This window comes from Bison bison, unplaced genomic scaffold (assembly GCF_000754665.1).
Source record: "Bison bison bison isolate TAMUID 2011002044 unplaced genomic scaffold, Bison_UMD1.0 scf7180017864112, whole genome shotgun sequence".
Classification (NCBI taxonomy): Eukaryota; Metazoa; Chordata; class Mammalia; order Artiodactyla; family Bovidae; genus Bison; species Bison bison.
In genome coordinates this window covers 532,564-545,203 of record NW_011494684.1, presented here as the reverse complement: position 1 = coordinate 545,203, position 12,640 = coordinate 532,564, and the positions used below count along the sequence as shown (strand labels likewise).

The 12,640-nt window shown below is 41.3% G+C and overlaps 1 protein-coding gene across 1 annotated transcript; it reads right to left on the bottom strand.

Moving 5' to 3' along the window:
* Nucleotides 1–2,678: 2,678 nt before the first annotated feature.
* LOC104988016 (olfactory receptor 52B2) lies at nt 2,679–3,647 on the bottom strand. Its single transcript, XM_010839153.1, has one exon. It carries the CDS (start codon nt 3,645–3,647, stop codon nt 2,679–2,681), a length of 969 nt encoding a protein of 322 aa, XP_010837455.1.
* Nucleotides 3,648–12,640: the final 8,993 nt, after the last annotated feature.

Genomic DNA, 12,640 nt, shown 5'->3' with positions numbered 1-12,640 from the left:
TTAGATGCAGAGTACATCATGAGAAACGCTGGACTGGAAGAAACACAAACTGGAATCAAGGTTGCCAGGAGAAATATCAATAACCTCAGATATGCAGATGACACCACCCTTATGGCAGAAAGTGAAGAGGAACTCAAAAGCCTCTTGATGAAAGTGAAAGTGGAGAGTCAAAAAGTTGGCTTAAAGCTCAACATTCAGAAAACGAAGATCATGGCATCCGGTCCCATCACTTCATGGGAAATAGATGGGGAAACAGTGGAAACATTGTCAGACTTTATTTTTGGGGGCTCCAAAATCACTGCAGATGGTGACTGCAGCCATGACATTAAAAGATGCTTACTCCTTGGAAGAAAAGTTATGACCAACCTAGATAGCATATTCAAAAGCAGAGACATTACTTTGCCAACAAAGGTTCGTCTAGTCAAGGCTATGGTTTTTCCAGTGGTCATGGATGGATGTGAGAGTTGGACTGTGAAGAAGGCTGAGCGCCGAAGAATTGATGCTTTTGAACTGTGGTGTTGGAGAAGACTCTTGAGAGTCCCTTGGACTGCAAGGAGATCCAACCAGTCCATTCTGAAGGAGATCAGCCCTGGGATTTCTTTGGAGGGAATGATGCTGAAGCTGAAACTCCAGTACTTTGGCCACCTCATGCGAAGAGTTGACTCACTGGAAATGACTCTGATGCTGGGAGGGATTGGGGGCAGGAGGAGAAGGGGACGACAGAGGATGAGATGGCTGGATGGCATCACTGACTCGATGGACGTAAGTCTGAGTGAACTCAAGGAGTTGGTGATGGACAGGGAGGCCTGGCATGCTGCAATTCATGCGGTCGCGAAGAGTCGGATACAACTGAGCGAATGAACTGAACTGAACTAGTCTAGATATTACTCTATGGTCCTATGACTTCCAAATTGTGGCTGATCGAACACTAGATTACTTTACCAGTGTAAATTGATGTGCTATCAAGAAGTTATATAAACATGGATACAAATATCTATGGTCACAAATGTGTGAGAAAGGCTGAAAACTCTAGCCCTCTTTTGGATAGCCATGTACATGACTCACAGTGTCAGCATTTTTCATGCTTATTTGATTATGGAACTTTTCTGTAAAACATCCATTATGATACCTATTATTTCTACAGAATATTCTGTGGAAAACACTTCTGTAAGTAATGAAGACTGACTGAAAATATTTGACATAAAGTAGTATGATTGGCCATGCCTTTTAGAATGCTTAACTTTGGGTCAATTTATAGTTTAGGTTACAATGTAAAAGATTAAAAACATTGAAATCGATTTAAAAACTAATGTAATATCTGATGTGAAAGATGATAGGGGATATAAGTAACGGGTAAAAACAGTGTTAAAAAGAAACCTAATAATATTGGTAGCCTTAGTGAACTATTTCTCAGATACTTATTACTATGAGCTAAAAATAAGTGCTGTATATATGGTTTATTTCATTTAATCTTCTCAACAACCCCACAAGTTTCTCTTTCTACTCTCATTTTACAGACTTAAAAATTGAGGACTAAAAACATTGAATAAATTTCACAAGTTCACACAGCTGGAAAATGATGGGGACAGGACTGGAATCCTGATACAGCTCCAAAAACTACCCAGATATCTATTTAGTAGTAGAATCAATATCAGTAACAACAATTCTTGGGGAGCAGGCTAGAGAGGAAGAAGTTGAGTAACTCCCCAGGGTTTCCAGCTCAATGAAGTTGATACAATTATCATAATCTGGTTTCTAAGAAAAGGAACAATAAGAAAAGCTACCAAGAATGGTAGTTCTATATCCTGGAGATGATAGGATATAGATCCAGTCTGGGTCTATATCCAGGATAGAGACCCAGTTGATAGGCGGATTTTTATGTATCTGAAACTCAAACGAGAATTCTAGGAAGGAGAGAGAGATGGGGGACCCATTAGCACAGTTTGTGGTTGAGGAAATGAGTATATATGGCCTTTTCTGAAAAAGCATGAAAGAATTAGAGTCAAGATCGGTAACTTCAAGAAACTACTCCAATTTTGCCAACCTGGCCAGGAACAATGCTCTATAATTCCTAATATTGAGGTTAGCCAGAAGCCATGTATAAGAGAATATCAAGACTACCCTGTTTCCTCCACCCTTGTTATTCCCTGGTCTCTGAGATATGGCAAAGGTGTGAGAAATAAGAACTGTGCTGTGTCAGCAGCTTATTTATCTCTAAGATGCCAAATTACCTTTGTAAGGAGATGGTTTACTAGTCACTGGGTTTGTGGACTAATTTAGCTGATCATTCAGTGCATAATAGAGATGCACTTTCTAATTTTGAGGAGGTAAATGTGCTGTCATTCATTTTTCAAACATCTATTATGTTCCAGGCATTTTGTGAAGTACTGAGCATACAAATATGAGTGACACATACTCTTCTGATTTCAAAGAGTTTACAGTCAATTAGGAGTACAAATAAAAACCCATAATAACTCAGTAATACATTTTGAGATCTGCACAAGATTCAATAGATGTACAGAGATAGGAGGCTTGGAGTGTCTGAAAAACCCAGGAGGAAGATGAAGGAAAAGGAAGAGAGAGAGGAAGGGAAGGAAAAGCTCTCTCAGTCCAGGAAATCTTGTGCTTCACACCTAGTTTCCTTGGTAAAGCTGGGAGTGAGGAGTCAAAGGAAGCCATTAGCCCAGAGAGGAAGCAGAGCACCAAGCCATAATACCAAAGAACCGGTGGACTACCCCGTCCTGGATCTGCTTAGTCTTTACACCATAGACAATGGGGTTGAGCATCGGTGGCACCACCACATAAAGATTGGCTAACAGGATATGGACATGTCGAGGTATGTTATGTCCAAAGCGATGGGTTAATAATGTAAAGAAGGAGGGGACATAAAACATGAGGATGACACAGAGGTGGGAACCACAGGTGCTGAGGGCCTTGTGCCGAGCATCCTGGGAAGGCAAACGAAACACCGCTCGGAGGATCAGTGAGTATGACACCGCGATGAGGATCACGTCCAAGATGACCATGACAATGGGCACTGAGAAGCCGTACCAGATGTTAATGGTGATGTCAGCACAGGCCAAGCGGGCCACTCCAATATGCTCACAGTAGGAGTGCGGGATGACATTGGTCCAGCAGAAAGGCAGTCGATTCAGCAAGAAGATCACCGGGAAGATGATACAGAAACTTCGGGTGACAATGGCCACAGCAATCCTTCCCACCACAGGCCATGTTAGCATTGTCTTGTAATGCAGAGGGATACAGATGGCCACAAACCGGTCAAAGGCCATGGCTAATAGGATGGCTGACTCCCCCACAAACATCATGTGGACAAAGAAAACTTGGGTGACACAGGCATCAAAGGCAATGTCATGAGCATGGAGCCAAAAGATGGCTAGGGCCTTGGGGACAGTAGTGGTGGACAGCAGGATGTCCGTGATGGCCAGCATGGAGAGGAAGAAGTACATGGGCTCATGAAGGTTACGCTCAGTGATGATGACTGCTATCAGGATACTGTTGCCCAGAACCGCAGTGATATACATGAGGCAGAAGGGTATTGACAGCCAAACATGATAAGCCTCCAACCCAGGGATGCCCAGTAAGACAAAAACTGAAGGGTGGAAGATGGTGAAGTTGGTGTGAGTCATGATGTACTTTAGGATCACCTCTATAATGACAGAAGCAAATGAGTCTGCTGAAAGACATAGGAACAGAAAGCACCTCTGAGTACATAAGAGATCACAAAAGATAGCATTGGTTTCTGAACCATGGGACTCTGCAGGGGAATGTTCTCCTAGACAATGCTCAGTTGGGTGTAGAAATGACTTCTGACCCTTGGTGCTTGATTTGCAGGGAGAGCTTCTGTGGTGATCACTCTTCAAGAATCAATAGAGGCTTCACCCTGCATCCAGCCACTCTGCTTCCAAACTTTGGTCCCATCCTACCTTTCTGACCTCATTCTACCATTTCCACCTAACCAGCATTTGCCCTCTTACCTGTGTTGTACTTTTTTATTCCCACAAGGTTTTTTCCCTTCTGTGTTAACCTGAATTTCCCTTCCCTTTCCTCTCTGCTTACTCAAATTTTAACCTTAAAATATTTTCTTAAAACATATCACTTTGTAATGGCCCGTGTTCATAACAATACATTTCCTTCCTGAACACCTATTAGCTAAACTATATTTAACTTGATTATATTTAATCACATTAAACTTATCTGGCTATTACTTTGAACATTTCACATGAAATTTGCCTAATATCCTGACACTCATGGAAATGGAGCAGCAAATGGCAATCCAGAAGGAGTCTGAAAAATATATTCCTTCATTCTGACCCAAATTAAAACTTTCCCTAAAGGCTGTGAGGAGTGGAGCAGTTGGTGAAATTGAGAGGGGTTCATATTCATTGCTTGCTCTTCCCCAAAATGATTCCATAAAAGTTGTATTTAAATCTCCTTATCCTTAAGAGCACCCAAGGAAAAGTATCCTGAGTACAGGAAATGAATACACACCTCTCTGGCTCTGCTAATATAGCCCTCCTTTTCATCCCACTTGTTCCTTCACTCTCAAAAAATTCAGATTTCCCTTTGGCTAAGAAAATTTAGGCAAAGGGCTTTCTTTGCCTTCACTCCTCCCACCACTCAGGTAAGATTTATTTCCTTCTGAAGCTGTGGACTGTCAGCTCTTAGGATTAGGGAAGGAATGAGTGATTTAAAATCTGGAAGAGAATATGGAGGAAAGAGACCATAGAGAGAATAAGGGAAGAATTTGGGGTATGGTATACTATTAATAGATGGACCTACTGATAGGCATTCAGATGGTCCCAGTGAGGAGGGCATCTGAAGGAATGAAAGCCCCAGTTTATGAGTCCATCCCCCTGCCTCTATGCAGATGCACTTGCTCAGAGCATAATGGGCTGTGGAGAGGATGCAATGGGACTCCAGTTGGGCATAGGGAAGGGACCAGGGCCAGATTCAAACAAGTAAGGGCCTCAGAGGAGTTAATAATTTGACATCCTTCCAGCCCCGTATATTTTAGATACTCATTTTACCTCTATTCAGAGGAGAGGCTGAGCTTTCCCGGGATAAGCACAGAGATGAAGGGCCACTGGTAGCATTGCTCTGCCTCTATTCTGAAGCATTAGCCCCAAATTTATATAAACAAAAGACCCATCAGAAAGGCTCAAGAGGGAGGGAATATATATATATATATATATACACTTTTTCATGTTGTCGTACAGCAGAAATTAACACAACATTGTAAAGCAATTATCCTTCAATTAAAAAAAAAATAAAAGTAAAAGATCCCCACTAGAAAACAAATTCATTTTCCTTAAAAGGAAATTTACTGAAAATTTTTCTCACCATTTCTCCTGACCCTACTAGTTGTTAACATACACCTTTTCAATAAACGATACCTGATATATGACCTCATAACAACCTAGGCTCTCTGCCTATAATTCTAATAATGTCTTATGACCTCAGTAGTGAGACACCAAATTCAAGACTGAAAGAGGGACTGTGAGGCCTGGTTGGCTGTTTATGAGGCTCTGGAAAAGGTGTCTGCCTTTGTGAAGAAGGACTTTCATTTCATTCAGTGCCTTCCCAGGGCTCTGTCTCATCTCTGCTGAGGGTTCTAAGCAGGAGAGGTTTAGACTCATTTAAGAAAGAGTCAGAGATCACAGGCACAAGGCACACATCAAAGTCTCACAGTGAGAACCTGCTCAAGCCCTCAGAGTATCCAGATGCAGATGAGCAAGAAAGAAGAACAGCAGAGATGAGGCAAGGAGCCACAGTGAGTGGGAGAGAATATGGTACTATACTTAAGGACCCTGACTTCTGGAGACAACTTCTGTGTTAATTTCCCAGTTCTTCCCTAACTAACTTGAGGATCTTAGGCAAGCCACTTTACTTCTGCACGTTTCCATTTTCTCCTTTACAAGATGTGGATAACAATGAACTTGATGAGGTGAAAAGTGAAAGCTTTAGTCACTCAGTCGTATCCAACACTTTGCAATCCTATGGACTGTAGCCTTCCAGCCTCTTCTGTCCATGGAATTCTCCAGGCAAGAGTACTGGACTGGGTAGCCGTTTCCTTCTCCAGGGGATCTTGCTCACCCAGGGATCAAAATTGAGTCTCCTGCATTGCAGGCCAATTCTTTACCATCTGAGCCACCAGGGAAGCCTTTATGAAGTAATTAAGAGGATTAAATGAGTTAATTCATATAAAGGGCTCAGAATAGTAGATCATTATTATTTATAAACCTGTTTGGCCATCATCCTATTGTATTATTTTCATTAAGCAAAACACATTAATGAATATTCAGCAATATTAAATCATCTAACCCTAACCAAAGGAAGGGTTTCCTTTCTAGGGGTAAATAAGAGGGAAAGGGATGAGAGAAGTGCCCAAGGAGAGAAAAAAGAAAATATATCTCTCAGATAGTATCTCAGAACCAAGACCTGGGGGACTTCCCTGGCAGTCCAGTGGTCAAGACTCCACACTTCTGCTGCAGGGGATGAGGGTTCAATCTCTAGTCAGTGAAGTTCCACATGCCACTCAGTTCAGCAAAAAAAAAATAAGATCTGAGGGCTGGGGTGGTACACCAGGAAAGTCCACATTGATGGACTTAGTTGGGTCAGAACTGCCTGCTAGGCTTCCCTCAAGTGCTTTGAAAAACATGTATCTTTCAAAGCAGAAACAGAGATTATCTCCATTATTTACAGAATCCCCAGGGATACGGCAGAATGATGGGCATCAGAGCTTCAGCTCCAGGACCGAGTAGAACTAGGAGTGGGAATTATAGGGAAGATTCAGTACAGGCAGGAAAAGTTAAGCCACTTCTTCCCTGCAGCCCCTGACCAGACTCTGCTCTCTCTCCCTAGTGTCTTCTTTTCTTCCAATGAGTCCCACCCAACTCTATTTTTTTGGTTATGCCTACTATCTCTCTAATAGATGGGGAAACAGTGGAAACAATGTCAGACTTTATTTTGGGGGGCTCCAAAATCACCACAGATGGTGATTGCAGCCATGAAATTAAAAGACACTCCTTGGAAGGAAAGTTACGACCAACCTAGATAGCATATTAAAAAGCAGAGACATTACTTTGCCAACAAAGGTCCGGCTAGTCAAGGCTATAGTTTTTCCAGTGGTCATGTATGGATGTGAGAGTTGGACTGTGAAGAAAGCTGAGCATCAAAGAATTGATGCTATTGAGCTGTGGTGTTGGAGAAGAGTCCCTTGGACTGCAAGGAGATCCAACCAGTCCATTCTGAAGATTAGTCCTGGAATTTCTTTGGAAGGAATGATGCTAAAGCTGAAACTCCAGTACTTTGGCCACCTCATGCAAAGAGTTGACTCGTTGGAAAAGACTCTGATGCTGGGAGGGATTGGGGACAGGAGGAGAAGGGGACGACAGAGGATGAGATGGCTGGATGGTATCACCGACTTGATGGACATGAGTTTGGGTGAACTCTGGGAGTTGGTGATGGACAGGGAGGCCTGGCTTGCTGCACTTCATGGGGTCGCAAAGAGTCGGACACGACTGAGTGACTGGACTGAACTGAACTGAACTGAACTCTCTCTCTAAGGGGCTATATAAAAACCTTTCATGTCTTTATGCATCTTTATTTTGGAAGATTCTTCTAACTCTCATAACAACATACTAAAATGCACCCACAAACCACATCAGATATAATTGTTAGATAAATGTATAGGAGTTGAGTCAAATACTTTTTGCCTAGTTGTATTATCTAGACATTTACTCAAACAAGTATTAATTTTATTTTGCCATTTTTCTGGGGCATGTGTTTCAGATCTCACATGCTTTCCACCACTCTCAGGTTCTTTACAGTGCACAGGGTCTAAACACTGAAGCCATGTATCTAACAGATAGAATAGCCTTCTCCCTTCTACTCTAGATTATAAGGCTGGCCTCTGTGTGCAGCACAGTATATGGAAGCATAGTTGGGGGATGTGTCATAAGAAGTTTGTTTCTAATAATACATAAAGCGCCAACATTTATAAATGGCTTGCCCTTTTAATAAACTGGAGCAAATTCAGATTTACACCTCTAATAGCCTCACTCTTGCTCATGTGCACTGAAAGCTGGCATGTAAAATGCTTCATAATCTAAAGCCAGTGTTATTTATGTTGCAGAGGCACTGATATGCCCTTAATTCACTAACATATCTTTAATAGAGACTCATGTTTTTTTAGTAAATAAACATCTCAAGAAAAATGTCCCACTATCCCATTTGTTTCACTCCTCATAAGCATTTTGAGGATTTTGTCAACATTTAAATAATCATATAGTGGTGTATCATGTGTAAATATCGCAATAGTCTTATGATGTGATGGCAAAAACAAGGAAGATCCCAGTTCCAAGACACAAGCTCTTCTCCCAATTTCTGTATCCATTCTGCATAATGTAGGATGGCAGAATGAATGAGAATTTTTCTGCTTTATACACACCTGACACACAGATTACCCGATAACCTTTCCTTAAGAGTCCTCCTTACTTTGGGATTTGGGAGTTCATAGTACTAAGCACAGCATCTGGTTTAGTGGAACTTAGAAAACATTTGAACAAATGGACCATGGAATTAGTCAGTTAATCTTTCACCAGTAACTTTGGTTGTTTTTCCAAGGTGGTGCTCAAAATCTGAGCCATTTTCATGAAGAGCCCCACTTATAACCTCTGTCCTAGTATAGTCTGATTCTGACTGCTCTATGAACTGCCTTCAAAACTTTCAAGTCTCTCTTCTCCCATATTCTTCTGGTGTTTTTCCTGGCCACTTTCTGCATTCACATTCCTAACCAGTGTCACCTCCTTGTCCCACTGACATCTCCCCCAGCACTCCCTACCCTGAGCTCTGTCATGCTGCAGTCTCTCTCTCATCCTTTATCTCACTGACCTCTTTTCTCCTACACACCCATCTCCTCTCTCCCAATTCATTTGCGTCCTTTACTGATACTCCTAAATAGGCACATAAACATACTCTCCTGAAAATCCCTCCCCCTACCACTCTCAATGAAACTCACCTACAATATCACAGTATCTGGTGAAGAACTGAGAAAGTAGCAGAGAACAACTGAAAACCTTGTTTGCTCTGAGAGAAGAGGAATGAGATGAAAAGAGAAAGTTGGAGCTTGACCATGTTAACATGAGGGGTGTCACTAGTCCTGCTCTGTACAGGGTGCCTATATTTAGAGACTGGAAACACCACATGCTTCTGTCTTCTGGAGGCAGGTGTTAGAGTCACCCCTGGGATCAGTTCTCCTTCAATCAATGAAGCAAAGGAGAAATGAAAACCCTTCCCCTCATGCCAAGAGGGAGCAATAATTCTAGAGATAATTATTAGCTCCAAAATACACACAAAGTATTTGAAGACACAGCATAAGAGCAGTGACAGAAATCCCAGCAATAAAAATAACAGCTAATGACTGTTGAGCTCTTACTAAATCGCTACCAAATATGGTGTTAGAGTTTAATATAAATATTACCGCATTTAATTCTCAGAACAACCCACTGAGATAAAGCATGATTCTTATATCCACTTGGTAGATGAGAAAACAGAGGCTTGGAGAGACAAATTTCACTTTGTGTGAGCACTTAACTAAAGTACTCTAACACTGTTGGGAGGAGAGTAATTCTTTCCAGCTATCTTGTAACTTTTGGAGCAAATATGTTGCTAGGAACTCTATAAGGAAAAAAAAAAAAAACAACCACAAACCCGTGCTTTAGGTTTTTATCCAAGTGAAATAAAAACATAAATTCACAAAGCCTCATACAAAAAAGCTATGTTCATAGGAGCTTTACTCATAGTAACCAAAAACTGGAAACAATCCAGATGTTTATCAAAAGGAGACTGGATAAGCAAATTGTGATATATTCATATAATGGCACACAATTCAGCAATTGAAATGAAAAAAACACTAAAACAGATGGAAAAAGATATTCCAAGCAAATGAAAATCAGAAGAAAACTGGAGTAGCTATACTTATATCAGACAAAATAGACTTTAAAATAAAGACTGTTACAAGAGACAAAGAAGGACACTACATAATGAAAAAGGGTTCATTTCAAGAAGATATAAGAATTATATATGCATCCAACATAGGAGCACCTTAATATATAAGGCAAATTCTAACAGCCATAAAAGGAGAAATTGACAGAAATACAATAATAGTGGGAGACTTTAACACCCCACTTTCAGCAATGGACAGATCATCCAGACAAAAGATCAATAAGGAAACATAGGTCTTCAATGGCACATTAGACCAGATATACTTAACTGATATTTGTACAGGACTCCATCCAAAAGCAGCAGAATACACATCCTTCTCAAGTGCACCTGCAATATTCTCCAGGATTGATCACATGCTGAATCACAAAGCAAGTCTCGGTAAACTTAAGAAAATTGAAACCATATCAAACATCTTTTCTGACCACAACACCATGAGATTAGAAATGCTCAAAATTCTCCAAGCCAGGCTTCAGCAATATGTGAACTGTGAACTTCCTGATGTTCAAGCTAGTTTTAGAAAAGGCAGAGGAACCAGAGACCAAATTGCCAACATCCACTGGATCATTGAAAAAGCAAGAGAGTTCCAGAAAAACATCTATTTCTGCCTTATGGACTATGCCAAAGCCTTTGACTGTGTGGATCACAATAAACTGTGGAAAATTCTGAAAGAGATGGGAATACCAGACCACCTGATCTGCCTCTTGAGAAATTTGTATGCAGGCCAGGAAGCAACAGCTAGAACTGGACATGGAACAACAGACTGGTTCCAAATAGGAAAAGGAGTACGTCAAGGCTGTATATTGTCACCCTGTTTATTTAACTTAGATGCAGAGTACATCATGAGAAACGCTGCACTGGAAGAAGCACAAGCTGGAATCAAGATTGCCGGGAGAAATATCAATAACCTCAGATATGCAGATGACACCACCCTTATGGCAGAAAGTGAAGAGGAACTCAAAAGCCTCTTGATGAAAGTGAAAGTGGAGAGTCAAAAAGTTGACTTAAAGCTCAACATTCAGAAAACGAAGATCATGGCATCCGGTCCCATCACTTCATGGGAAATAGATGGGGAAACAGTGGAAACATGGTCAGACTTTATTTTTCTGGGCTCCAAAATCACTGCAGATGGTGACTGCAGCCATGACATTAAAAGACGCTTACTCCTTGGAAGGAAAGTTATGACCAACCTAGATAGCATATTCAAAAGCAGAGACATTACTTTGCCAACAAAGGTTCGTCTAGTCAAGGCTATGGTTTTTCCAGTGGTCATGTATGGATGTGAGAGTTGGACTGTGAAGAAGGCTGAGCACCGAAGAATTGATGCTTTTGAACTGTGGTGTTGGAGAAGACTCTTGAGAGTCCCTTGGACTGCAAGGAGATCCAACCAGTCCATTCTGAAGGAGATCAGCCCTGGGTGTTCTATTGAAGGAATGATGCTAAAGCTGAAACTCCAGTACTTTGGCCACCTCACGTGAAGAGTTGACTCATTGGAAAAGACTCTGATGCTGGGAGGGATTGGGGGCAGGAGGAGAAGGGGACGACAGAGGATGAGATGGCTGGATGGCATCACTGACTTGATGGACGTGAGTCTGAGTGAACTCCGGGAGCTGGTGATGGACAGGGAGGCCTGGCGTGCTGCGATTCATGGGGTCGCAAAGAGTCGGACACGACTGAGAGACTGATCTAATCTGATCTGACAAGAAAAAAAAAAAAAAAACTAAAAAATGCAGACATGTAGAGATTAAACAATATGCTACCTAACACCAATGGATCATTGAAGAAATCACATGGGAAATTGAAAAATATCCCTTCTGAGAGAAGAGGAATGTGAAGAAAAGAGAAAGCTGGAGCTTGACCATGTTGGCATGAGGAGGTGTTACTAGTCCTGCTCTGAACAGGGTGTTTATATTTAGATACTGGAGACACCACGTGCTTCCTTCTTCTGGAGGCAGCTGTTAGAAGCACCCTAACTCTAACATTTTCTTCATAGAGACAAATAATAATGAAAGCACAACAATCCAAAACCTATGGGATGTGGCAAAAGCAATTTTAAGAGGGAAGTTTATACCAATACAATCTTACTGCAGGAAGTAAGAGAAATCACAAATAAACACCCTAAGCTTATACCTAAGCTTACACCTAAGGCAGCTAGAAAAAGAACAAACAAAGCCCAAAGTTAGTAGAAGGAAAGAAATCATAAATACCAGAGCAGAAATAAATGAAATAGAAATAAATAAAACAATAGAAAAGATCAACGCAACTAAAAACTGGTTCTTTGAAAAGATAAACAAAATTAATAAAACATTAGCCAGAGTCATCAAGAAAAAAAATGTGGGGGTGGGGGGAGGGCTCAAATCAATATGGTTAGAAATGAAAAAGGAGAAGTTGCAATGGACACCGCAGAAATACCAAGAATCATAGGAGACTATTACAAGCAACGATGGGCTTCCCAGGCAGCACAGTGGTACAGAATCCGCCTGACAGTGCAGGAGCTGCAAGAGATGCGAGTTCAATCCTTGCATCAGAAAGATCCCTTGGAGTAGGAAATGGCAACCCACTCCAGTAATCTTGCCTGTAAAATTCCATGGACAGAGGAGCCTGGAGGGCTACAGTC